The 27777-nt window shown below is 50.1% G+C and overlaps 1 protein-coding gene across 1 annotated transcript in view; it reads left to right on the forward strand.

The window, feature by feature from the left end:
* Window positions 1-27777, forward strand: part of RBM19 (RNA binding motif protein 19) — a 103829-nt gene that overhangs the window by 68784 nt on the left and 7268 nt on the right. The window contains exons 22-24 of the mRNA XM_080986223.1: window positions 646-751; window positions 8768-8888; window positions 22414-22529. Of these exons, the coding sequence (XP_080842349.1) occupies window positions 646-751; window positions 8768-8888; window positions 22414-22505 (319 nt within the window). The 3' untranslated portion in view covers window positions 22506-22529. The remainder of the gene's footprint in view (window positions 1-645; window positions 752-8767; window positions 8889-22413; window positions 22530-27777) is intronic.

Genomic DNA, 27777 nt, shown 5'->3' on the forward strand with positions numbered 1-27777 from the left:
TGGACCAGCCCACGGCCAAAAAAGGTTGCTGACCCCTTCATTAGAATCATAGAATTGTAGAGTTGGAAGTGACCTCAGGAGTCTACGAGTCCAACTACCTACGATGAAGGAATAACAGCCAAGGAATCACATACAGACGGCCATCCAATCCATGTTTAGAAACCCCCAATGAAGGAGAGACCCCCAACTTCCGAGGAAGTCAGTTCCGCTGTCTAACCACTCTTACCATTAGAAAGTCCTTCCTAACGTTTCATGGGAATCTCTGGATGTCAGGACGGCAGCGACTGCAGAAAGCAAAACGTCACTTAGAGAAGGATCTGAAATATTTTCCTTCAAGCTTGAATTTGTTTTGTTCTGAATGGTTTTATTTGATGTTTCAGTGTGTTGTAAACTGCTTTGAGATTTGTTCTTTGAAATACGAAGCGGTATAGAAATGAAAATAACAACAAAAAAAGGCTCCTGGACACCTAGGTTTAAGGTGCTATTTGGCGATTAGATTATATATCTTGAGTTTCTAACGCTGCCTGTGAGCATGTGTTGAAAGGGAGGTAACCCCCCCCCCCTTTTATGCTCTTGATTATTTATTGCTTTTGATTTATTTATTGTTCTTGTTCTCTCCCTTGCTCCCCAATCCCCTGCCTTTAGTACCTTTGGAGAACTGAAAACCGTTCGCCTGCCGAAGAAAATGGCTGGAACAGGAACACATCGTGGTTTCGGTTTCGTGGACTTCCTCACAAAGCAGGACGCTAAGGTGAGCAGTGAGAGGCGCTTCGGGTCTGTGGCTGATCTTGGGGTGAGATTCAGTCGTGTGCCGGCAAATCCTACCTGTGCATTTAAAGCCGATATGGCGCTCTTGCGTGACAATTAAGGAAGGTAACGGGGAAATTCCCTAGAAAGTGTGGGGGTCACACTTGTTTCGGCGCAGCATCGCCTAACCTCCCCTGCAAACAAATCAGGCTGAAAGCCAGAGTCGCCTAATCCACCTCCCAACGAATCAGAGCGAATTAATTTCTATAAGCAGTTTGTTACAGAGGATCAGACTATCAGTGGCTAGCCATGATGCCTTTGTTCTCTCTCCATTGATGGAGGCAGCATGCCTCTGAGTACCAGTGCTGGGAGTCAAAAGCGGGGAGAGGTTCTCCTGCACACAGGTGCTCCTTTGGGGCATCCCGTTGGGGTATCTCATGGGTCGGCAAACTAAGGTCCGTGGGCCAGATGAGGCCCAATTGCCTTCTGGATCCGGTCTGCGGACAGTCCAGGAATCACCGTGTGGATCACCAGCGCGCGTGTTCTTTCCCTCTGCCTCCCTCTCCCTCACATGGCGGCGCTGGCGGTGCCTCCTCCCTCCCTCCTCCTGGCTTCTCCCCGTCCTGCCTAGAGGAGGAAGGGGGCTGAGCAGCAGCAGCACTCAAGCGGCTGCATTATAAACAGCCCCTCTCCGGAGCCCTTTTGTACACCACTCATTGTCCTGCCGCTGCGGGTAAGCAGGTAAACGGGTAAGCAGCCACCAGGGCTTGTGTTGCTCCTTCATCATTCCCGCCCCCCCTCCAAAAAATAGTCCAGCCCCCCACAAGGTCTGAGGGACAGTGGACCGGCCCCCTGCTAAAAAACTTTGCTGACGCCTGATCTGGTTTGAGCTGCTTTGAGAACAGAGTGCTGGACTTGATAGGCCATTGGCCTGATAGCCAGCGTGGTCGTCTTCTGTACATACGTTCTTAACCCTATAACACCAGGGTAGCCAATTTGGTGCCTTCTGGATCAGTACCTCCCAAATGATCTTTTTAGGCCACTGCCTCCTTGGCTCTATAAACTCACCCCCAGAATTCCCTACCCCATAAAAAGCATTATTTGGAAGAGTGGTTTGCAAGAGCCTCTAAGGAAGGTAGCAACACAGTAAACATTCAAAACAGGAACAATTATTTGCACATCTATTCAGAATCCTATAAAAACTACTCAGTTTAATTAATTCAACAAAACAGATGAACATGAGCCAGCGATACCCGCCTTTTAAAAGTCTGATAGTCATTTTCACCTCTAGGCTCCCCCTGCTGCCCCCTTGCCTCTTTTTTTTAAAAAAAGAAATTAATATTTTATTAAAAGATTTTAAGGTATAGAAAATAAAGTGATGAAATAAAAATAAATAAGAGAAGAAAGTTTAAAAAAAAACTTTAAGAAAGAAAGATATAGTATAATACACCAAATAGAATCAGTTACATTTCCATACATTGTTATATAGAAATATGAATACAGTCGTACCTCGGCTCCCGAATGCCTTGGGAGTTGAACGTTCCGGCTCCTGAATGATCAAAAACCGGAAGTGAGTGTTCCGGTTTTTGAAAGTTCTTTTGGAAGCCGAACATCTCACGGGGCTTCTGTGGCTTCCGATTGGCTCCAGGAGCTTCTTGCAGCCAATCAGAAGCTGTGCTTTGGAAGTCGAATGTTTCGGAAGTCAAACGGACTTCCGGAATGGATTCTGTTCAACTTCCGAGGTATGAGTGTAATATTATTGTCCTAATATGTGGCACTGTGGGTTAAACCATAGAGCCTAGGGCTTGCCGATCGGAAGGTTGGCGGTTCGAATCCCTGCAATGGGGTGAGCGCCTGTTGCTCGGTCCCTGCTCCTGCCAACCTAGCAGTTCAAAAGCATGTCAAAGTGCAAGTAGATAAATAGGTACCGCTCCGGCGGGAAGGTAAATGGCGTTTCCGTGTGCTGCTCTGGTTTGCCAGAAGCAGCTTAGTCATGCTGGCCACATGACCCGGAAGCTATACGCCGGCTCCCTCGGCCAATAAAGTGAGATGAGCGCCGCAACCCCAGAGTCGGTCATGACTGGACCTAATGGTCAGGGGTCCCTTTACCTTTACCTAGTATGTGTATGGTTGATAATAACCTACTATATTCTGTATAAACTTGTTCCAAATGTCTGAACAAAGTGTACATCTATATGCAACCTGTTCATATGTTGTGCTTCCCTCATGCCTCTTGGCTTCCTGCCTGGGTAATGCCATTGCCCCCCCCCCCCCCCCCGATAATGGTTCCTTCCACTTTGAGACACCACTGATCTAAAAGTTTTGGACTACAACCTCAGCCTCAGACTACATGGTTCATGGTCCAGGAGGATGGTAAAGGTAAAGATAAAGGTACCCCTGCCCGTACGGGCCAGTCTTGACAGACTCTAGGGTTGTGCGCTCATCTCACTCTAGAGGCCGGGAGCCAGCGCTGTCCGCAGACACTTCCGGGTCACATGGCCAGTGTGATGAAGCTGCTCCGGCGAACCGGCACCAGAGCAGCACACAGAAACGCCGTTTACCTTCCCGCTATACAGTGGTACCTATTTATCTACTTGCACTTAAGGGTGCTTTCGAACTGCTAGGTGGGCAGGAGCTGGGACCGAACGACGGGAGCTCACCCCACCGCGGGGATTTGAACCGCCGACCATGTGATCGGCAAGTCCTAGGCGCTGAGGTTTTACCCACAGCGCCACCCGCGTCCCTAGGAGGATGGTAGTTATAATCTAAAACAGATGTTCAACCGGGCGGCCGTCGTCGACAGGTAGACCCCCTGGTTTTCCTGGTCGATTGCGGAATCCTTATCCTCCCCCCTGGCTCAGTCCCTCCATTGCGTAAAGTGGTCGCTGTTTGTCGGTTTTTGGAGTTTGATGTGAGCGATGTATGTCATTTCCCCTTAAAAATAGCTATTCAACTCTTTTTAGGTAAAGGTAAAGGGACCCCTGGCCATTAGGTCCATTCGTGACTGACTCTGGGGTTGCGGCGCTCATCTCGCTTTATTGGCCGAGGGAGCCGGCGTACAGTTTCCGGGTCATGTGGTCAGCATGACTAAGCTGCTTCTGGCGAACCAGAGCAGTGCACGGAAACACCGTTTCCCTTCCCGCCGGAGCGGTACCTATTTATCTACTTGCACTTTGACGTGCTTTCAAACTGCTAGGTGGGCAGGAGCAGGGACCGAGCAATGGGAGCTCACCCCGTCATGGGGATTCGAACCACCGACCTTCTAATCGGCAAGCCCTAGGCTCTGTGGTTTAACCCACAGCGCCACCCACGTCCCGCAACTCTTTTTAATCCTCCCCAAGAAAAGCTCAACAACTCTGATCTCCCCCCAGACAGCTCAGCAACTCTGGTCAATCCTCATTGACAATGGGTAGAACACTGCCAGTTTTTTTTATACTGGGAGTAGATCTCATTCTCTTGGGAGTTGGACGGGCCTGATCTAAGACATCTGGAGGGCACTACTTTGGCTACCCCAGGAAAAGATATCAATATGGGATCTGTTTCGGCATCATCTTTGCAAAGCGTTCCTCTTTTCCCCAGCTCTAGTCTGTGTGGCTGTCCAGAGCGGAGGCTTGGCGCTGGCAGTATTAAAAATTCAGCTGCTCCTTCGGACCAAGAAACGGCCCATTTAGGAGTGAGGCACAGACCTCTCACAGTAGCAGCAGCAGCAGGAGGAGCTCAGCTGGCACTGCAGGGAACGTCCTCCACCCGAGCGCTGATGAGCCTTTGTTTTTTAGGAAGAATGGGAAATCTATCAACAGCCTAATGTTGTCTGCCTTTTGTGTCCTGCTAATGGTCTTTGCCTCCAGGCTCTTTGGGCCGAGCATTTAATAGGGCAATGGGGAGCTGAGAGGCAGAGTGGCCCTGTCCCCCAAATTAAGAGCATTTAGATCTGGTGAGCTGTTGTCCCCCTGGGAGGTGAACTCGGGTGGCCTGCTTCCTTGATCTATGGCAGCTCTGGAACCCAGACAGTTGCCTCCCTCCCTCCCTCCTTGCATCTGTGAGCTATATGTACAGTCATGCCAACAAGACTCCCAAGGTGTGTGGGATTTAAGCCCCAATACAGACAGAATACAGACAGAGGGACACGGGTGGCACTGTGGGTTAAACCACAGAGCCTAGGGCTTGCCGATCAGAAGGTCGGCAGTTTGAATCCCCGCGATGGGGTGAGCTCCCGTTGCTCGGTCTCTGCTCCTGCCAACCTAGCAGTTCGAAAGCACGTCAAAGTGCAAGTAGATAAATAGGTACTGCTCTGGTGGGAAGGTAAACGGCGTTTCCGTGCGCTGCTCTGGTTCGCCAGAAGCGGCTTAGTCATGCTGGCCACATGACCCGGAAGCTGTATGCTGGCTCCCTCGGCCAATAAAGTGAGATGAGCGCCGCAACCCCAGTGTTGGTCACGACTGGACCTAATGGTCAGGGGTCCCTTTACCTTTACCTTACAGACAGAACAGGCTGACAGGTGGAGATTTGCTTGTACACCCATGCTTACAGATGCTTCATATATTGCATTTTTAGAAATAAAACATGTGCAGCACCAACAGTAAGCCAGATATTTGAAGCTGGGCACTGCATGTAGATTGACACCCGATACCTGTGCATATTAAGGAAAGGACTTTAAAAAAACCCCTCAGGAATGGAAATTCATTTTTTAATAATAATTTATTCAGGGTTTTTTTTTACACAAAATTTGACATTATTTAATTCCCTTTCAATATAATAATTTCCAACATTTTGGCTTCCCCCTCTGTGACATAGCTGTCAACATTTCCCCTTTTTAAGGGAAATTCCCTTATTCCGAATAGGATTCCTCGCAAATAAAGGAAAAAGTTGACAGCTATGCTCTGTGATGTTCCTGTTGCATTCCTTTATCTGCTGCCACAACAGCCATTTATTTTCTATTGTATTATTTGTTGTTGTTTAGTCGTGTCCGACTCTTCGTGACCCCATAGACCAGAGCACGCCAGGCACGTCTTCCACTGCCTCCCGCAGTTTGGTCAAACTCATGCTGGTAGCTTCGAGAACACTGTCCAGCCATCTTGTCCTCTGTCGTCCCCTTCTCCTTGTTCCCTCCATCTTTCCCAACATCAGGGTCTTTTCCAGGGAGTCTTCTCTTCTCATGAGGTGGCCAAAGTACTGGAGCCTCAGCTTCAGGATCTGTTCTTCCAGTGAGCACTCAGGGCTGATTTCCTTCAGAATGGAGAGGTTTGATCTTCTTGCAGTCCATGGGACTCTCAAGAGTCTCCTCCAGCACCATAATTCAAAAGCATCACTTCTTTGGCGATCAGCCTTCTTTATGGTCCAGCTCTCACTTCCGTACATCACTACTGGGAAAACCATATCTTTAACTATACATATTATAGCTTGTATTAAAATCATTTATTTATTCTCCTTCCCTTGCCTATTATTCAAATATCCTGCTCGCGATTTCATTTCATTTCTGTAGTTCTTTTCTCAAATACAGTGGTACCTCAGGTTAAGAATTTAATTTGTTCTGGAGGTCCGTTCTTAACCTGAAACTGTTCTTAACCTGAGGTACCGCTTTAGCCAATGGGTCCTCCTGCTGCCGGAGCACGATTTCTGTTCTCATCCTGAAGCAAAGTTCTTAACCCGAGGTACTATTTCTGGGTTAGCGGAGTCTGTAACCTGAAGCGTCTGTAACCCGAGGTACCACTGTAGTCTGAAAAGAACCTCCACTCTTCAACAAAGTTCTCATTCTCTTGGTCTCTTATTTTTGCTGTCAACTTCACCATCTCCGCCCAGTTCATTAACTTTAAAATCCATTCTTCTTTCATTGATACTTCCTTCCACTTCTGCACATACAGAATACTGGCTACGGTAGGAGCATACTTAAACATCTTTTGGAATCTCTGCCCCTATAATCCCCAGAAGAAATGCTTCAGGCCTCTTGGGAATGGCTATTTTAAACATCTTTTTAAAATTCATCATGTATCATTTCCCAGAAGTCTGTCGCCTTTCTGCAAGCAGGGGTGGAAATTCAGAGGCATCACGAAGCTCCGTTTAGCTTTCGCTCTCGCTAAATATGGAGTCGCACATATTATTAGTTCACCCAGTGAGCTTCGTGGCTGAGTGGGGATTTGAACCCTGCTCCCACAGGTCCTAGTCCAACATGCTAACCATTACACCACCACTGGTGCAATATGGTTCCAAGAGCATTCCTACCACCTGTCCTTAAGGCTGTGCAAAGCTGAATGGAAACTGGTAGGGCTTTGGAACTGACATGACACTCCGCCTGGGTGAGACCTCAAGAATCTGGTGGCGCCCAGCTGTCGAGGCTTCATGTGCATGCAGGTTTGCGCAACACAACCTTGCGTGCTCTCCCTCTCGCACGCGGCGCTGGGAAGTGTGAAATTAAAAAGTACAGATTAGTAGACGAGAGCCTACAATTAGAGCCACAGTTGCTTGCCAGGGCCGGGACGACGACGGTTTCTGCCAACATAAACAGCTATTGCAACTCCCTGCAGCTGGCTCCTCCTCTCCTCTCCTCTCCTCTCCCTCCACCCCACAGTGGTGTTTATTTAAGCCAACACATTGCGCTGCTAATTGGGTAACATTTCGGTGTGAAAATAGGCATTTAGAAACACACACACAACAGCAGCAGCAAATAAAAACAACCGTAAGCTTGCGGCATTGCAAGGAATGTCAACCGCAGGAGAAGGTAACCTTAAGCAAATAAAAAAAAGTATTTTCATTCTCAGGAAGAGGACACAGCTAGTGTCAAGGAAAGGCACCCTTTCCAGTGCCCAGGGAAGGTCTTCTCTACAGTTCCCATTTCCAGGAAAGGCCTCTTCCCTTGAGCCCCAGCTGGCTCCTTTTCTGCCCACCTACAGTCATGTTGTCTGCAAGAAATGACCCAAATCACCCCATCACTTCTGTGATAAACTCCACCATCTTCCTGATGACACAATGTGAGACCTGGCCACCTCTGAGATGGATGTTCCAGTGGCAGCTCTCCCATCAAAGACTCTTCCACCCTTGGGCTTGGGAGAACTTCCAGCAGAAAAACAGGAGTCCTCTCTGCCCAAGGGAAGGACCAGGGCCGTAGCTCAGTGGTAGAGCACCTGCCTTTGTTCCAGAAGACCCAGGTGGCATCTCCAGGTAGGGCCGGGAATGTCCCCAGTCTGAAACACTGGAGAGCTGCTGCCAGTCAGTGTAGACACTACTAAGCTGGGTGGTCCAAGGCACTTCCTTATGTTGTCCACCAGGATGAGGTGTATCCTGGTGAGAGGGCCATAGCTCAGTGGTTAGAACAGGCAGAGGCAAACTCGGCCCTCCAGATGTTTTGGGACTACAACTTCCATCATCCCTGGCCACTGGTCCTGTTAGCTAGGGGTGATGGGAGTTGTAGTCCCAAAACATCTGGAGGGCCGAGTTTGCCTATGCCTGGGTTGGAACATCTGTTTGCATGCAGAAGGTCCCAGGTTCAGTCCAAGGCATTGCCAGGTAGGGCTGAGAGAGACCCCTGTCTGAAACCCCAGAGAGCCACTGTCACTCAGTGCAGACATCTAGCTCAGACATCTCAGACATCAATATAGATATCTATTGTATTGACAGTGGGTGCATTTCTGTTGTATCTTGAGCAGCTAGCTTTCCCTTGTGTCTCAAGCAGCAAGCTTTATATTGTGCATTGAGCAGCTAGCTTTCCAGCCCCTCTCCCTATCTTCCAACCACGTACATATACTTTTGGGGGAAGGTGCTACCAGAAAATGCCCTTTTAGGAAAAAATGCACCCCCTTTCCCCCTTTATCTTTCACATGGCTCAATTTGTGATGGATCTCGTCTCTCCAAAAATGCTCCTTTACCAGGAAGCTCAATTCGGTTCCCCTACTTAGGGAATTCGGTGCACACCGGGGCTCCATCGACCTCTGCATTTGTGGGGAGGGCAGAACGAGAGAGGTGCAGCGGTGACAACTTTTCTTTAAAACCAGCTGAACAGCATCCTTCCTGCTTCCTTTTTCCACAGAGAGCCTTCAACGCCCTCTGCCACAGCACTCATTTGTACGGCAGGAGGCTGGTCTTGGAATGGGCTGACTCGGAGGAAACAGTGGAGGCCCTCAGGCGGAAAACGGCGGAGCATTTTCACGGTACTGTAGCACATATGTACTATTTCAGTTGTCATTTCTGTTGATTTTGTTTCCACTGATTATTGCTATTATTATTTAGTGGAATTTGTATGCCGCTTTTTTTGTAACATGCAAGCCATTGTCTGTCAGGGCTAAGCTGTGGCAGTACAGTGGTACCTCAGGTTAAGGACTTAATTTGTTCCGGAGGTCCTTTCTTAACCTGAAACTGTTCTTAACCTGAGGTACCACTTTAGCTAATGGGGCCTCCCGCTGCCGCCGCGCCTCTGCCGCACGATTTCTGTTCTCATCCTGAAGCAAAGTTCTTAACCCGAGGTACTATTTCTGGTCTGTAACCTGAAGCATCTGTAACCTGAAGTGTATGTAACCTGAAGCGTCTGTAACCCGAGGTACCACTGTAGAATGTTGCACCTAGAATAATGAAATCACAGAGTTGTAGAATTTGAAGGAAACCCATGGGGTTCATCTGGTCCAGCCCTCTTCAATGCAGGGATCACAGCTAAGGAATCCCTGGCAGAAGACCACCCCACCTCAGTTTGAAAACCTCCACTGACAGAGAGTCCTACCACCTTCTGAGGCTGCCTGTCCCACTGATGAACAGTTCTTACTGTCAGACAGTTCTCCCTAGTGTATCGTCAAAATTGCCTTTCTTGTAACTTGATTTGGGCCCTACCTCCTGGAGCAGCAGAAAACAAGCTTGCTGCATCTCCCGAGGGATAGACCTTCAGATATTTGAAAGCTGCTTATCATATCACCTCTCAGTCTTCTCTTCTCCAGGCTAAATATACCCAGCTCCCTCGACTGTTCTTCATAAGGAATGGTTCTTCTCTCAGCTTGTTCAAGCTTTGCCCCTACCCTATTGCCCTTTTGCCGTAGCTCAAATTAGGCTGTGCACGTGGATATTCGGGGGGGGTGGTGGTGGTGGCTGCAGCTTAGTGGTCCTAAATTCAATCCCCAGCATCTTCATTTCGGGAGTGACCCCTGAAACCAGACAGGCAGAGCTACTGCCGGTCAGTGCAGACTATAGTGAGCTAGATGGACCAAGCGTATGACTCAGTATAACCCCGGAGAGTTGCTGCTAGTCAGTGTGGGCCATTGACCAAGATGGCCTGATTCAGTATAAGGCAGCCTCCTGCATTCCTGTGCCAGGCTTCTAGTACAGTCGTACCTTCGATCCCGAACGCCCTGGAACTCGGACGTTTTGGCTCCCAAATGCCGCAAACCCGGAAGTGATTGTTCCAGTTTGTGAACGTTCTTTTGGAAGCCGAACGTCGGGCGGGGCTTATGGGGCTTCTGATTGGCTATAGGAGCTTCCTGCAGCCAACCAGAATCCGCGATTTGGTTTTTGAACGTTTTGGAAGTTGAACGGACTTCCGGAATGGATTCTGTTCGACTTCCAAGGTAGGACTGTATTTGTAGCAGATGGGTCCCATTCACTGGCCCCATTTTGCCTGCCAACAGCTGCAGTTGTACTCTCCCATCTAATCATCTCATCTCAAGGCTTCTCCCCCATCTCATCCCATCCTCACAACCCTGTGAGGTAGGTTATGCTGAGAGAGGCAGGGACTGGGCCAAGGTCGCACCCAGCCAGCTTCTTGGCCGAGTGGGGATATGAACCCTTGGCTCTCCCAGATCCTAGTCCAACACTCCAACCCAGGGGTCAGCAAACTTTTTCAGCAGGGGGCCGGTCCACTGTCCCTCAGACCTTGTGGGGGGGCTGGACTATATTTTGAGAAAATAATAATGAATGAATTCCTATGCCCCACAAATAACCCAGAGATGCATTTTAAATAAAAGGACACATTCTACTCATGTAAAAACACGCTGATTCCTGGACTGTCCACGGGCCGGATTTAGAAGGCGATTGGGCCAGATCTGGCCCCCGGGCCTTAGTTTGCCTACCCATGCTCTGACCACTACACCACCAATTTCACCCTTCGCTTCCTAAAGAGGGCCCTGAAACCTGGATTCACAAAGCCCCTCATAGCTCCCTCCAGTTAGCCACTGCTTCTGCTGTGCTGCCTCTGTTGACAGGGATGTGCCATCCTACTGAAAGGGAGAAGGCTCCTCTGAGGAGCAGTGGATTAGTCTCTTTGGATCAGAGTCCCAGCATTGACAGGGCCAGAGACGGAAACTGCTGTCCGACGCAGCTATCGACAAGCATTGACAGGTGCAAATGTACTGGTTGGCAAATATTAGTGTAAGGCTCTCGTCCCCCGTCCCCCCCGACCTAGCACAGGGAATAAGACGTAGATCAATGGTCTTCCTTTGGCTCAATCTCCCCCTGCCCACCTTGCACTTCTCAGAAAAGAGCTGATGTCAAGTCCCTTGCTTGTCTGGAGGGAGGATGCAGAGACGCCTGCGCTGAAACCGCAAAGATAACATTTTGTGTTTCTTGCTCCACCCACTTTTGCCTCTGGCCCTGCCCACCACTGACACACAGCCCTTGGGAGTTTGCCCAAAGGGGAATTTGGCCATCAGGCTGAAAAAGGGATCCACACATGTTGTTGTAAACATTGGGACCCCACCACTGCAGACTTGAGGTTGAGAGAATCCGCACAAGATCAAGTAAGGTGTTGAAACGGAATCAGGATCTTGTGTGGATGAGGCCTGGGGGGGGGGGGGTCAACTCGGAATCAATTTGTCCAATGCCAGGGGTTGAGAACCTCTGCCCTGCGGGTCAGATTTGGCTCACCACGCCTCTCTATATGGCCCACAAAGCCTTTTCCCCCAAAACCACACATCGCATATACAATCCCTGCAGAAAGCAGGCTGGAACTCCCTGTTCACAAGATGGCGGGTGTAGAATTCAGTCCTGTTTGTTTCAGGCACACGAGCAAGTTCCCTGCAGCAAACTCGCTAGCGCACTTGCACCTTGCAGAAAGCAGGATTGAACTATCTGCACATCAGTTGATGGCAGAAAGCTCAATCCTGCTTAGTCGCTATCTTCCTTCCACCCTGCTATCCCTACAGGCTGACTTTGACAGGTAGGTTGGACAATCCTTTCAAACACCTGACATCATTACGATTGGGCAGCATCCTCCACCATACCTGAAGACAGCAGACCGGCTTAGGGCGGACAGGCCAACCCATGCATGGTGCCCAGAGCTCTGTTCTCTGACACTGCACCACCACTCCCTTCCCACCCAGACCCCCAGCATATCGTACCTGAGGCAGCCACCTCACTTTTCCTAACGCAGGAGTGGGAAGCCTTTGGTCCTCCGTATGAATGGCCATTTCTGTCGGCTCTACCAAGCATGGCCAGTGGCCAGCAATGTTGGACATTGTAGTTCAGCAACATTTGATGGGCCAAATGTCCCCCACTAATGTTCCCCCAATGGTAGGGCCGGCCTTGAGGTATGCATAGAGCAACGGAAGCAAACCCCCGCAGACTATGGAGTGCTAAATGCATTTCTGAAACCAGTGCTTTTGATTTTGAAAGGCAGGAAACAACTCACTCCCTTTCCTGATGAGGTTTTACACATTTGCAAACAACCAATTGTATGCATCGCCTTTTTCCCCTCTGCCAAAGCCTAGACTACTATTTATTTTTATTTCTTGTGTCTGTCCCTCACTTCTCCAAGCCAGCAAAGAGGGAACATGCTTCTGGGGGTGTGTTTGGGTTTTTTTTGGGGGGGGGAGGAGAGAAAGATGCTGGCAGAAAAGCCAAGTGCAAGCGGGGGCAGAGAGCGAACGCTGCTAGCTGTGTGCTATTCATCCAGAGGGCATTTCAAACAGCAGGCCCGCAGCAGAGAGAGGCTTTCAGCCCCCATTTCCCGGCTGCAGTACCTAGAAACCCGTTGGACAGAGCATAATGGTGCCGGAGGTATCTGCTCGAAAAATCTTTGTTTGCTGTTCTCTCGGGTCGGAGGAAATGGGTTTTAGTATTTGGCTACATGCTCCTCTCTGCCTTTCCTCTCCGGCCCCCTCCTTCCATCGCTGGTCCCTTTTGTTGCTGGCAGACCACTCCATGCAGAAGGTCAGTGCACTTATCCACTCACCTTGGACGCTGCGACCTCTGCAGCTGGCAGCGTGCCACTTGTCCCTGAAGGGCTGGCTTCCGTGGGCAAAAAGGGAGCCAGCCCCGATCTGCTTTCCTTGAGGCTGAGGTTTGTCTTTTACTGGGGCAGGCAGCACATAGGCAGGGTCTCTGGAACCATAGCTCTTTCCCCAGGGTTTATCTGGAGTGAGGGATTTCCGCCCCCAGCCCAAGGGCCGTGTTTTCTCACAGGTGGCTTTCTGGGGTCCGCGTGCCAGCAGTGGCTGTGGCAAAAGCAGACGTGACCCATTTCCACCCCAGGACGCAAGAGGCACCACCACAGTTCAATAATAATAATAATAATAATAATAATAATAGTTATACCCCGCCCATCTGGCTGGGTTTCCCCAGCCACTCTGTAAGGCTTCCAACAAAAGATTAAAAATACATTAAAACTTCAGTCATTAAAAACTTCCCTAAACAGGGCTGCCTTCAGATGTCTTCTAAACATCAGATAGTTGTTTATTTCCTTGACATCTGATGGGAGGGCGTATCACAGGGCGGGCACCACTACCGAGAAGGCCCTCTGCCTGGTTCCCTGTAACTTCGCTTCTTGCAGTGAGGGAACCGCCAGAAGGCCATCGGAGCTGGACCTCAGTGTCCGGGCTGAGCGATGGGGCTGGAGACGCTCCTTCAGGTATACTGGGCCAAGGCCATTTAGGGCTTTAAAGTTCAGCACCAACACTTTGAATTGTGCTTGGAAACATACTGGGAGCCAATGTAGGTCTTTCAGGACTGGTGTTATATGGTCTCGGTGGCCACTCCCAATCACCAGTGTAGCTGACGCATTCTGGATTAGTTTCAGTTTTCCGTGTCACCTTCAAAGGTAGCCCCACATAGAGCGCATTGCAGTAGTCCAAGTGGGAGATAACCAGAGCATGCACCACTCTAGCAAGACATTCCGCAGGCAGGTAGGGTCTCAGCCTGCGTACCAGATGGAGCTGGTAGACAACTGCCCTGGACACAGAATTGACTTGTGCCTCCAAGGACAGCTGTGAGTCCAAAATGACTCCCAGGCTGCGCACCTGGTCCTTCAGGGGCACAGTTGCCCCATTCAGGACCAGGGAGTCTTCCACCCCCACCCACCCCCTGTCCCCCCAAAACAGTACTTCTGTCTTGTCAGGATTCAACCTCAATCTGTTAGCCGCTATCCATCCTCCAACCTCCTCCAGACACTCACACAGGACAGGACAAGGAGTCATTCCAACCAGTTAAAAGCATCAGAGTGCAAAGCAGGGACAATGATGGGGTGTAGACTCAGGAGGATGTGTGGCCTGGGTACCATTCCAAAGGCTGGCCAGAACCCAGGCCAGAGGTTCTCCACCTCTGATGCAGATAAGCCATGAACTGTCCACATCACGACAACCCTAATTTGTGGGAATCCACTTTGCAGCTTTTGTATTTCTTTTGGGTGTTGACGAAGGTGGCAGTGAATGGGGTGGGGGATGCTCAGAGGATGTAGACCCTCAAGAGAAGAATTGTGCCCCTGTGGACCTCCTTGGCAACCTCAGCTTCAGAACAGCCATTGTCGTTTTCCTCTGTTTTTCCAGCGAACTTGATACATATCCCGACTGTGTTATTTGAATATGTGGTTATCCTGTAAAAACTTGACTCCTTTTCCCTGGCTGACTTTCCCAGTGCCTTTGGAGCTCTCTCCATTCTGCCATATAAGATTCACCCTCTATTAATTTGCTTTGGATTGTCTTTTAAATACTTATTTATTTGCCCAGGCTTTCCCCTGCCCCCAAGGTGCTGAATCTGGTCATTGAAGCTGGGCTCCCATGCTCAGCAGTTTTGTGTTTTATCCGCTGCTATAATGATGTGGCAATCAATATTTTTGCACTGCTGATTTTATGCACCGAGTTTTGTACGCCACTTAAGTGTTTTTCTTTAATACTAAAGCGGGGGATATATTCTTAAACAAAATACTGGCAAATCCTTACACGCATGACTTTTCTCGACGGCGAAGGCTACTGGTGAGAGACACACCTCCAGATTCTGTCCTCCTGAGCCGTACCTGTCTGTTGTTGAAGTCAGTGTCAAGTTCCTATCATTGTGTTGCAGGCACTGGCTTCAATGGCTCTTAATCTTGCCTTGGAGCACCTTGTGTCCGCCGCCCCCCCCCCCCCGCTTTCTAAAAGTGACATCCCCAAGTACCTTTCGTTGGCCTTGCTGGCGTAACCTGACATTGGCATTGCAGGACCTCGGTTTGCTGCGTCTCCTCGGCCTCACGCATGGGAACGTTGCTTTCTTCATCTATTTATTTATTGCATTTATAACCCACCTTTTCTCCAAGGAGCTCAAGGTGGTGTGTGTGGTCCCCCCCCCCCGCCGCCCATTTAATCACCACAACAACCCTCTGAGGCAGGTTGCGCTGAGAGCCAATGGCTGGTGGCAGTGGTCACCCAGTGAGCTTCAGAACCTGAGCAACACAATTGCAATTCCCAGTACAGTGGTACCTCAGGTTACATACGCTTCAGGTTACATATGCTTCAGGTTACATACGCTTCAGGTTACAGACTCCGTTAACCCAGAAATAGTGCTTCAGGTTAAGAACTTTGCTTCAGGATGAGAGCAGAAATCGTGCTCCGGCGGCGCGGCAGCAGCAGGAGGCCCCATTAGCTAAAGTGGTGCTTCAGGTTAAGAACAGTTTCAGGTTAAGAACAGACCTCTGGAACGAATTAAGTACTTAACCCGAGGTACCACTGTACAGTCATACCTCTTGTTACGTTCGGTTCAGGTTACGTCTTTTCAGGTTGCGTCCCGCGGCGAACCGGAAAAAACGGAGCGGGTTACTTCCTGGTTTTGCCGCATGCGCAGACGCTCAGAATGATGTCACCCGCATGTGCAGAAGCAGTGAATCACGACCCACGCACGCGCAGACGCGGGTTGCATTCTGCTCATGATGCGAACAGGGCTCCAGAACGGATCCCGTTCGCAACCAGAGGTACCACTGTAGCTGGTATTTGGAGACATCTTACCTCTGACACAGGAGGGAGAACGTAGCCATTGTACCTAGTGATCCCAGACAGCCTTACCGTCTGTATTCCGGATTGCAAGGCCTCTCAAGAGCACCGCTGTCCCTTCCAGAACCCAGCAAGGCTTCCTCCAAATCCTGGGCCTCGCCCATTCCTTCTGCTCCCAAGCTGAGCAACCAGCTTCCTTCGTGACTGCCTGAATTTCTCTCCCTCTGCTTGCAAGCTCCGTGATGGGTTTGCGAGACATTTTAGTGCCGAGCACGGCAGCCGCCAGCTCCTGCGGCCCCCCGCCCTTCCTCCCCACCCCCTTTAATCGGAGGCTTGTTTTGGAAATATTTCCGAGTGAGTCAGTAATAATCCTGTGCACACTTCCCCCCTCTCGGGAGCCGCGGTTCGTGCGGAGGAGGTGCCCGCTCCCAATCCCGCTAAATTACTATTGACTTGTGTTCCGTGCGCTCCACAAACATTTCACTCAGCCGTCACCAGCAGGGCCGGCGGTCTCCTGCCAGGGGTAACTTGGGAGGCCAGCTGCGCGAGGCCAAGCATCCTGCTCTTCCCCATCGATCAAAGAATTAAACTGACAGGAGGGGAAATTTTCAGGCCCGGCTGAGGCTTGGGATGGAGGGTGGGGGGGAAGCGAGCACGCCTTGGACGGAGGGGGGCGGGACGAGACGCAAATGGAAAGCTTGGGAGGTCGTGGGGGTCCAGGATGTGGGGAGGCGGGGGTGTCTCTGTTTCATATGTCAGGCGCTGAAATGATGAGAGCAGATTTAACCAGAAGTGCTTCATCCAAGCCTAGTTGTGTTGTTGTTTCTTTTCTCTCCCCCCTCCCAATTTTTATTAAATTCTTTCAACATATAGCAACATCATACAGATAAACATTGCTTTTTCTGGAAAAAAGGTGGGGGAACTAACCAAAAAGGAAGTAAGTTTATTGTGGGCCCAGTCACGGTGCCGCAGCCCCCCACCAGGCAGTGGTTAAATGTAAGATGTGATTAATAAACTTAAGCAGACAATGATCTAGAGTAGCAACGGCCACAACTTTATTGAATACAGATATAGGTGGATTTTTGGTTGAGGCATTGGGTGTATATCCGTTCCAGCACACCCAGACAAAAAAATAATTATTATTTTATTTTTTAAAAAGTAAGGGAACTCAGCTAAAAAACAAACAAACCCACCCTTCAGATAAATAACCGTAACCCAGGAGCCGGTGTTTAGGCAATGCATGCAAAATAACAATCAAATAGCACAAGTTCTTAACCTGGATCATGGGTATAGAAAGGTGATAGATGGTTATCCAGAAAGTTTTGTAACTTGCGGTGAGTCCCCTGTTTTCATTTTTCGCTGTGTAATTAATGAAGCTGTTGCAAAAGGGTCTTTGTGCAGAACGACACACACCCCTCCTCTGAAATCTTTGCACAAAGAGTGGTTAAGAAACTTCTTTTTTAAAAGTTATTGATTTGTTAACAACAGCAAAAAGTGCAAAACGAGAGGAAGAAAGCAAACAATCAAAAAATTAAGCCATAAAGCAGTGGTTTTCAACCTGTGTGCCATGCCCCCCTGGGGTGCCGTGAATGATGGTCAGGGGTGCCGCGGGCAACACTGGCCTCTGTCCCTCTTTCCTTCCCTCCCTCCTCTGATGCCCTCTTCTGTCTCTCCCTCCCAAGGGCTTACACAGCTGTTTGTTGCAGCAGCCCTGGCTACAAGCTCAGCAGGTGAATGGTGCCTTTGGGGCTGGCCAGGGAGGGTTTCCCAGGCCCTTGTGGGCAGTGTGAGGAGGTACCTCTCTTTGGGGTGGAAGGGGGCAGCTCAGAGACCAGGGGCAGCATCTGCCCAGATGACTCTCAAGGAGAGGTGAGAGGAGGCTGAGGGAACACTCCACAAGGAAGGGTGTTTAAAAAAGGGTGAGAGTCTGCCAGCTTTGTAGGCAAGGTGTGACATAACTGGGCTCCTAAGCGCTTGGGACTTTCTAGTTTAGAGACAAGGCAAGTAAAAAGATGCGTGTGAAGTTTATAAATTGATGCATGGCACAGAGAGTGGGTAGACAAAAGTTTTTTCTCATAATGCTAGAAATCATGGATGTCCCATGAAGCTGAATGTTGGAAGAATCAGGACAGATAGAACAAAAGGACTTCTTCATGCAGCTCATGGTTAAGCTATGGAAACGTAACTCCCACAAGAGGCGTGATGGCTACCAACTTGGATGGCTTAGGAATAGACAAATGCATTGAGGACAAGGCTATGAGCCACAATAGGGACGCAGGTGGCGCTGTGGGTTAAACCACAGAGCCTAGGACTTGCCGATCAGAAGGTCAGCGGTTCGAATCCCTGTGATGGGGTGAGCTCCCGTTGCTCGGTCCCTGCTCCTGCCAATCTAGCAGTTCGAAAGCACATCAAAGTGGAAGTAGAGAAATAGGTACCGCTCTGGCGGGAAAGTAAACAGCATTTCTGTGCGCTGTTCTGGTTTGCCAGAAGTGGCTTAGTCATGCTGGCCACATGACCCGGAAGCTATACGCTGGCTCCCTCGGCCAATAAAGCAATAAAGTGAGATGAGCGCCGCAACCCCAGAGTTGGTCACGACTGGACCTAATGGTCAGGGGTCCCTTTACCTTTACGAGCCACAATGGCTATGTTCTGCCTCCACTGTCAGAGGCGCTAGGCGGAGAATCTCAGATGGGCAGAGTGCTATTGGGCTCATATCCCGCTTGCAGGTTCTCTACGAGCATCTTATGGTTGGCCACCGTGAGAACAGGATGCTGGCAAAGATCACCAGTGTCGAAGCAATGATTCTTCAACGTCAACTTCGTTGGACTGGTCGTGTTGCCTGATGATCGTCTTCCAAAGCAGCTACTCTATTCTGCACTTAAAAATGGAAAGCGCAATGCTGGTGGTCAACAAAAGAGCTTTAAAGACTGTCTCAAGGCAAATCTTTAAAAATGTAGTATAAACACCAACAACTGGGAAACACTGGCCTGTGAGCGCTCCAGTTGGAGAACAGCCTTTACCAAAGGTGTTATGGGCTTTGAAGACACTCCAACTCAAGACGCAAGGGAGAAACGTGCTAGGAGGAAGGAGAATCGGCATCCAATTGACTCATTGTTAAAACTGTGTTTATGGAAGACAATCTTACTCAGGTACGAGTGATCACCGAAGAAGAAAGAAGGACTAGATAGGCCACTGGCCTGATCCAGCATACTCGTCTTAGGTTCTTTTGTTAAAATGAAAATCCACCCGCCTACCTCCATTAAAAATAAATAAATGCATTCAGCCAAATCGTAATCTTGTCCCAGCCTCGAAACAGTTGTGGGCACCTGTCTCCAAATGACGCCTTCCCTGGCTCTCAGCTCTGACGCTTGGACAAAGCTACGTCAAGTCGTTGGTGGGATAGGAAGGGCTCCTGTCACTCTCCCCCCCCCCCCGCCTATTCCATCTCCCGCAACGTTCGTAAAAAGTACAAGAGCAGAAGTACAACTTGGTCCTGGCATTCTGTCAAGGAATTAATTGGAAAAATAAAATAAAAAATCATTAGATGGGGGGACTCCAGAAATGCAAAATTGTTTGGTCGAGGACGGAGCAGGGGAAAGCACGGCTTTTGTCAAGTTAATTTCTCCCGTATTGATGTTTTGTGACATTTACTTGTTGTTTATCTTCGGAAGCAGCTGTAATGCTAAAAGAAAATGCAGCAGCTTGTCCTATGTGTTTATTTTACACCCTCTCCCGAGTCCTGCAAGTACATTTTATTTGTTTGTTTGAGATGGGTGTTTTGATGGCTGAGATCGGGCTTTGAACAGCTGTTCCCCACATGGAGAGCTGCTTTCTAAAATTGCGGAGGAAGTCAGAAGGGGGGGCGTGTTTTGCAAGGAATGTTCACAGTGAGCCTCTGCTGTTCACTTGATCCTTCACTGAGTTTGGGAAATAGTAAAGGAGATATCTGTATAATATATATATATATGGCTTTGTGTTTTCCCCTTTATTCTTCTGCCAACTTCTTAGTTTTTCTTCCTTTCCCTAGGCTCCCCCAACAAAGCCTGTTTGCCACCTCTTGCATTCTCTTTCCACATTCCATGACTGACACTTGCCCTGCAGAAGTTAAATCAAACTTAGTTTGGTGAAGGAGTGGGGAGACTTCATTTCCCCCTATTCTGCCCACCAGCACCCAGGATTGGTTGAAATAGTGTGAGGTCACGGAATGCTGACGAACAGTCTCCAGGGGAAGGGCCAGTCATGGAATGTGGGCAAAGCATGCAATAAACGATGGGCAGGGAGGGGACGGCTCTCAGAGTCTAGAGGCAGGAAGAAGCTCTAAGGTGTTGGTAGAGAACAAGGGTAAAGAAAAATCTGCTGAGAAACAAAAGGAAATGGAGACGGAGTGAGCAGAGGAAAGTACGGCGGGGGTAAAAGGCAAGAAAACCAGGCTTCACAGTGAGGCAAGAGATGCTAAGAGGAGGAGGAGGAGGAGGAGGAGGAGGAGGAGGAGGAGGAGGAGAATAATAATAATAATAATAATAATAATAATAATAATAATAATTTATTTCTACCCTGCCCATATGGCTGGGTTTCCCCAGCCACTCTGGGAGGCTTCCAACCAAAGATTAAAAATACATTAAAACATCAGTCATTAAAAACTTCCCTAAACAGGGCTGCCTTCAGATGTCTTCTAAACGTCAGATAGTTGCTTATTCCCTTGACATCTCATGGAAGGGCGTTCCACAGGGCGGGCACCACTACCGAGAAGGCCCTCTGCCTGGTTCCTTGTAACTTCACTTCTTGCAGCGAGGGAACCACCAGAAGGCCCTCCTTTGGGCGTTAATTATACTTAGTGGGGCTCTACATTGCTATTCTGCAATGTGGTTGTGGTACTAATGGCTGTTGGTCAGGTGTAGGGGGCAGGAATACGTCTCCTCTTCTTTTCCGCTTTACGACCCAGCTGGTTCGTTAGCTCCTTCCTCAGTTTCCCCTCCGGCAAGTGGGGATTTTGAGAGGTCATGTCCACCCCTTTGGGAAAAGTATACACGGTGCCAGCGAAATATTTCAAGTTCATAGCAGTGAGCAGTCAGAGCGGGGAGCAATTCTTTCCTCCTGCATCTCAAATGCTCCTCATGGGCTGCTCTGAGGCAGTTGGCAAAGCCACCTAAAGATGAAGGCAGGACCGCGAGGCCACAGCCAGGGAAATCCGGGTGCGGCGCTGCAGTGGAATTGCACGAGCCTGTTGCATCCTACCAGTGGCCCATCTTGTTCAGCATCCTGTTCTCACAGTGGCCAACCAGATGCCTGTAGCAAGCCGCCAAGCAGGACCCCCAAGCTCAAGAGCCCTCTCCCCTCCTGCGGTCTCCAGCAGCTGGTATTCAGAAGCATTTGCTGCCTCCAACAGGGCGTAGCCGTCGGAGTCAGGAAAAAGCAGAGTGCAGCTCTGAACGCCACCGTCTCTGCAGGATAAGCTCTTTGCCCTTGTGGCCTGTTTGCAAGCTCCCGCGTGGCACTTGGTGGGCAGGGCGCCAGCTAGGTGGGCCTCTGGCCTGACCCCACAGGGACCTTCCTTATATCCTTGGCTGCAGCCACCATGCCTTGCCCTTCCGCAGCCCCAGAGGTGGCCACGTTTGGGCTGCAGTGGCAGCATCTGTTACTGCCTGGAGGGTCTTTTCTGGTTGCTGGTTGGAGCAGCCTTGCGGAGAGAGCCACGGCAGGAGGGGACCGGCCTTGGTGACCCTTCTGCCTCAGTTCCTGCCATGTTACCGACACCACCCCCACCTGAATCCGGGGGGGGGGATGGGGAGCTGCTTCCTCTCCCGCATCTAGAGCGGCAGCCTGGCTCGCTTGCCCGGGGGATTTCCCTTCATCTACACACCAGCTCCCCATTCTTCCCACCACTGCCATCAGCTGCCGCCACCGCGCTCTCATTACGCCGCGGCAGGTTTGGTTTCTGGCGGTCTTTGTGCAGTGGCATCGCCTTGCTGCCCTTGCGGAGGAGAAGCAATTGCCAAGAGTTTCATTGGGAGAACACTCTGGTCAGCGACCGAAATAAATTGATTCATTTGTTCACACTGGGGGAGGGAAAGACAGAGAAAGCAACCATGTGTGCTCTTCTGGAGATTCTTGCTAGAAAATCCATAGAATATAAAACACAGAAAAGGTTGGGGTTGGGCTTAGGACCAGTTAGCACATCATGACCTCCTCAATGAATAAAAAGTTCCAGAGGTCATGTTACATACGTCACAGTTGCCAAACATCCATAACAGAGGTGGGGATCTTCACAGGAGAATATTCTGGTGGGTTGTGCCCCATTGGGAAGAGCCACAGCTCGTTGGCAGAGCATACAGAAAGGAAGCTGTCTTCTACTGAGCCAAACAATTGACCCACCGAACTTTGTGTTGCCAGAGAACAAGGTTTCAGGTGGGACACATTCTCAGTGAAATGTCTTCATGCCGATTGGCCGCTGGGAGCACGAAGTGACAGCTGCCTGCTTCCCCCTCAACACAACCTCAACTTTTTCTCGCTTGGCCCTTTGCAGATTCCCCGACCGCAAAGAAAACAAAGCGATCAGCTGCTCTGGAAGAAATCCTGGAGAAGCTGGAGGATGAAGGGGGTGAGGAAAGCAGCTAATGCCACTGGCCCCAGAACGATGAGGTAAGGGGAGGTATCTCTCTCTTTCTTCCTCTCTACTGTTAACTTGATAACAGGAAAGGTTATTTGAAAGAAGACGTAAGAGAGGATCCTCCATCCAGTTGTAAACCTCTTTTGTTCCTATTCCACTAAGGCTGGGTGGGTGAAGTAAGGTGTAGTTGTCATAGTGCTGGACTAGGACCTTGGGAGACTAGCGTTCAAGTCCCCGCTCATCCGTGAAGCACGCTGGGTGACCTGGAGGCCACAGTCTCAGCCCCTCAGCCTAACCTACCTCATAGGGTCATTGTGAAATATAAAGATGCAGGGGAGAGGAATCTTGAACGTCAGATTAAGCTCCTGGAGGGAAGGTGGCAGATAATGTTGCTAATAGGTCAACAGTCTTTTTGAAGCCCAAGGGCTGCGTCCCCCTGTGGGCAACCTTTGGGGAGGCGGACAGGACCAGGGGCGAAAGTGGATTTGGGCAAGTACAAAGGATGGCAGAGGAGAGAGTCCTGAGAGCCAGCCATTTTTGGAAGGATGCCTTTGACCTGGAGCAACAGGGCTTCAGCTTAAAGTAGGGCACCTCAGACTTACAGGCAGTGGCGGATGATTCCGATTGGGCAGAAGGGAGGAAGGCCACCAGTAGGTGGGGCTAGAGCCAACAATAGCCAGAGCGGGTCCTAGTTTAGTCCCCATATCCTTCTCCCTGTTGAATTAAAAAAGGAGAATACGGAGATTAAGGAGGAGGAAGCTAACAGCCTTGACACCTCCGAAACCGCCGAGACCTCCAGGTATAGGGTGGTATATAAATTCAAGAAATAATAAGCCTGCCCCCAGGACTGGTAGCAGTTAAGAAGGCAGGCAAGTGGGGGCTGGTTGAGGACAGTCTGAATGTGGTGAGGCATTGTCCAATTTCCCCCTAGTGGGCCAAGCTCCTCTGATCGACAACAATTGAAGAAAGCAGAAGAAACCGTTCCTTCTCTCTAAAACGAAGGACCTGGATTCTGGAAGTCATGCTTGCTGTTTTCCCTCATTCCCCCACCCCACCCTAAGGGGGGCTGCAAAGTTTGGGGAGCGCTGTCCTCCTCTACCATATTTAGATGTCTTAAGTTATAACGTCTTAGCTGTTTCAGGTTGCTTTTGCTTTTGAATTGTGTGCCTGTTTGCCTCCTTGTGGCGGAAGGGCAGGGTGTAAATTCAATAAATATCGAACATAGGAAGAACTTTCTGGATCAGGCCAGCGGCCCATCAAGTCCTGCATCCTGTTCTCACAATGGCCAACCAGATGCCTTTTCTGGGAAACCAGCAAGCAGGATCTGAGCACAAGAGCCCCTCCCCTCCTGTGGTTTCCAACATCTGGCATTCAGAAGCATCGCTGCCTCCGACGGTGGAGGCAGAGAGAGCCCTGCAAAGTGTTGGTTGTCACTGCCTCCTGTGGGAGTGAGTTCCACAGTTTAACTGTGCAGTGCATGAAGAAATTCCTGCTTTTGCCTGTCCCAAATCTTGCCATTTCATCCTGGACTGCTGCAGAACCATGACTTGTGAGCAAGCATGGGCATAGCCAGGATATATGATAGGGGAGGGCAGGACTTTGGTGTGGGGGGCAGAACCGAGCTATCTGCGACTCGGTTGGTCAGTTAGTTAAGTATTTTTATTGATTTACAGTGATACCTTGGGTTAAGAACTTAATTCGTTCTGGAGGTCCATTCTTAACCTGAAACTGTTCTTAAGCTGAGGTACCACTTTAGCTAATGGGGCCTCCCGCTGCCACTGCCGCGTGATTTCTGTTCTCATCCTGAAGCAAAGTTCTTAACCTGAGGTACTATTCCTGGGTTAGCAGAGTCTGTAACCTGAAGCGTCTGTAACCTGAAGCATCTGTAACCTGAGGTACCACTGTACTTGATTTGGAGAGGGGGCAGCTCTACCCCCCTGGCTACGCCCATGTGGGCAAGCCTCACAATCTGGGCCACTGATTGGGCACATGGTGAAAGACATGCCTTCATTCACTGAAGCCTCCTCACAGGCCAGAAGGCAGTGTTTTGCTCTCGGATCTTTGGCCATCCCGGACGTTCCCCAAGCCTTCCCTCTGGCTGCTACTGCTGTTGCTGGCATTGAGCGCTGGCCCTCATCGAGATTGGCTGCTGCCCGCCCTCCCCTCTCTTCCCACCCCCCCTCCCCGAATCCAAGCTGTGCTCTCCAGAGGAAGATGTCAGAGTCAGAGGCATCCAGAGGCACCCTGAAATTAAGAGCTCTTCCAGAGGCCCTGTGCTTATTCCAGAAGCGCAGTGGGAAGGTGGCTGCGACTTAACCTGGCGGGGATTAGCCGGCAGCTTCTCTTTCATCACGAGAGCCCCCCGATGCCTCCCACCAAGGAGGCAGGTGTATTTGAGAGGCAATTGTTGGCCAGATGGAGCCCTGAGCTGCCACTTGAGAGGCTTCCCCGCCGCCGAGGGGTCTCCAAAAAAAAAAGCCCAGTAATCTGCCGGGGGGTGGGGAGTGAGTTGTGGCCGCCCCACTGCTTGGCCCGTCAGCAAGAGTGCTGCGCAGCAATAGGCCAGGAGCAGGAGGGAGGGAGAGCACATCGTCTCGGGTAATTTGGGTGCTGGCTGGGGGGCTCCTCGCACCATTGCAGGTTATCTGTGACCGTCTTCCATGCAGATCAGTGATGGCACCTCTGCGGCTCAAAAGGGGAGAGGTGGGGAAACTCTGAACCATCGCAGAGGGAGAGATACCTTGACAGCAGCCAGAGAATGCAGGAGTCGGAAGCAGTGATGCTTCTGAACGCAACTTGCTGGAAACCACAGGAGGGGAGAGGGCTCTTGTGCTCAAATCCTGCAACAAGCGTCTGGTTGGCCACTGTGAGAAGAGGATGCCAGACTAGATGGGCCATTGGCCTGATCCAGCAGAGCTCTGCTTATGTATTTATGGATGGGGTGACCCAGGCTGATCCAACATTCCCCTAAAGGTAAAGGTACGCCTGACCGTTAGGTCCAGTTGCAGACGACTCTGGGGTTGCGGTGCTCATTTCGCTTTATTGGCCGAGGGAGCCGGCGTACAGCTTCCGGGTCATGTGGCCAGCAGGACTAAGCTGCTTCTGGCGAACCAGAGCAGCGCATGGAAACGCCTTTTACCTTCCCGCTGGAACGGTACCTATTTATCTACTTGCACTTTGACGTGCTTTCGAACTGCTAGGTTGGCAGGAGCTGGGACCGAGCAACGGGAGCTCACTCTGTCATGGGGATTCGAACCGCCGACCTTCTGATCGGCAAGTCCTAGGCTCTGTGGTTTAGACCACAGCACCACCCGTGTCCCCTAAACATTCACCTACAGACTGGGTCTAAAACCGTTTCTGCACCAACATGCATTATGAACCTTAACCTTCTTGTTTCTTAAGGACAGAGTTTGCTCGCTTCTCAGCGAAGCCTGCTTTGTTTGCCAAGTGTATGTAAAATATCTTTTCCTCCCCCAAACAGCTGGGATAATTATTTCCACTTCTGGGGACAAAATGTTTCCTTGGTTTAGATCAGGGACATCCAACTCCCAAGAGACTGCCTGCCTTCTTACTTGCAAGCAGTCCAGGAGGTGTATAATTCAGCAGGGAGGGGAGGAGGAGGAGGATGGGGACAAAACTAGAATTTCATTCCCTGTGCCTGTCATTGGCTTTGGCGCCACCTACTGTTGACCTCCCTCCCTCTGGGTTTACACCAGGAGCAGCCAACATGGTGCCTTCCAAGTGTCATTTGACTCTAGCTCCCATCAGCCCTAATGGTCAAGGATGATAGGAGTTGGAGTCATCCGGGGGGGACCACGGTGGCCAACTCTGGTCAACACACTATGTAACGTAGATCAATCTTCAGCTGGTGTTGGTGGCAATTCTTCACTGAGAATCATGTACTGAAATGAATGCACCCCTTAGGGCTGGGCGATGTTATCAATAGATAGTTCAAAAAAAGTTTCAAGTCCATATTGTGATACTGGTTTCATAATTTTTGACCTGGCAGTATATTGCGAATCGTGGTGTGTGTGTGTGTGTTTGATGCAAAAACCATGAAGCCAGCCACTGCCTCTACATAGCTCCATCCTTATTTCAGACATCGTGATATATCAGTATATCGCAATGTTCAGCTGGTGATATATCACGATGTTGAAAACCAGATATCGCCTAGCCCTGGCTCCCATATAAATGACAAGAGTGGAGAGTGGTCTATTAGTGCCTCAGAGAGCATTTGAATCCCCTCTTGGCCATGAAGCTCTCTTAGGGGACCTTGGGGAGGGGGCCAGTCCCTGCCTGCCTCTCAGCCTAGCCTACCCCACAGGCTTGTTGTGGGGATTAAATGAGGAGGGGGAGAGAGAACCATGTACGCTACCTTGGAGATACAAATGTAGGCAACCCATCTAGGATTGATTTGGCTCTGCCTGTCATTGGCTCTGGCGCCACCTACTGTTGGCCTCCCGGCCTCCTACTCCAGCACTCCCAGCTGCAAGTGACGCTCATGGATAATAACGAGCGAGACGGACACCCCTAACAAGCATGCAGCAAAAGTGTTCAGCCACAGGCAGCATGTACCTCCCCTCCTCATACCGTCTTCCATAGCAGGGTGGATTCCTCGCCCCCCCCAGCTGCCTCCCCTGCAGTACCAAGGCAAAGGATTAGTGCAGGCAGAGCAGGTAGGCTTTCGCGTACAGAGGCGAGCTTGGTTTCAACATCTAATTCAATTTGTTCTGCTGAGATTGAAATATGAAATGCTTGCCAGTCAGATGTTCAAAGGCACCAGAGGTTGGGATGGGGGGGGGTGAGGAGGGAGGGGTTGAAGAGAACAGAGAGCGCTTTCTGAAGTTTGCATTTTTATGAAAATCAATTTAACCATTTCCCCCCCCTCCCCACCCGCAGCACGCGATTGGGTTTGGTTTTTTTTCCACACGCACACCCCCTTTCCAGCCTTGATGAAGACTTTTAATATCTCAAACCACACAACACCCCCCCCCAATAATGATGTTTATCTCCTTTCACCAGGGGTTTGTTTGGAGCTTTTTTAAAAAAGTGTTTTGTTTTGTCCTAATAATGTTACGAGTATAAAAGGAATCTCTTCTGATGGACAATTGCACACACAGCTGCAAGGACCACTTGTTGGCAGTTTCTCCGTCAAAAGGAGACTCTGGCCTCCGTGATGAGTTTTGGGGGCGGTGTGCGGGGGGGGGGGCAGGGCGGGTTTAAATAAATAAATAAATGCTGCTCCTGCTCCTCCTCCTCTGAAATATTCTAATCACACTG

Source organism: Podarcis pityusensis (genome assembly GCF_964106645.2).
Source record: "Podarcis pityusensis genome assembly, chromosome: 16".
Lineage (NCBI taxonomy): Eukaryota > Metazoa > Chordata > Lepidosauria > Squamata > Lacertidae > Podarcis > Podarcis pityusensis.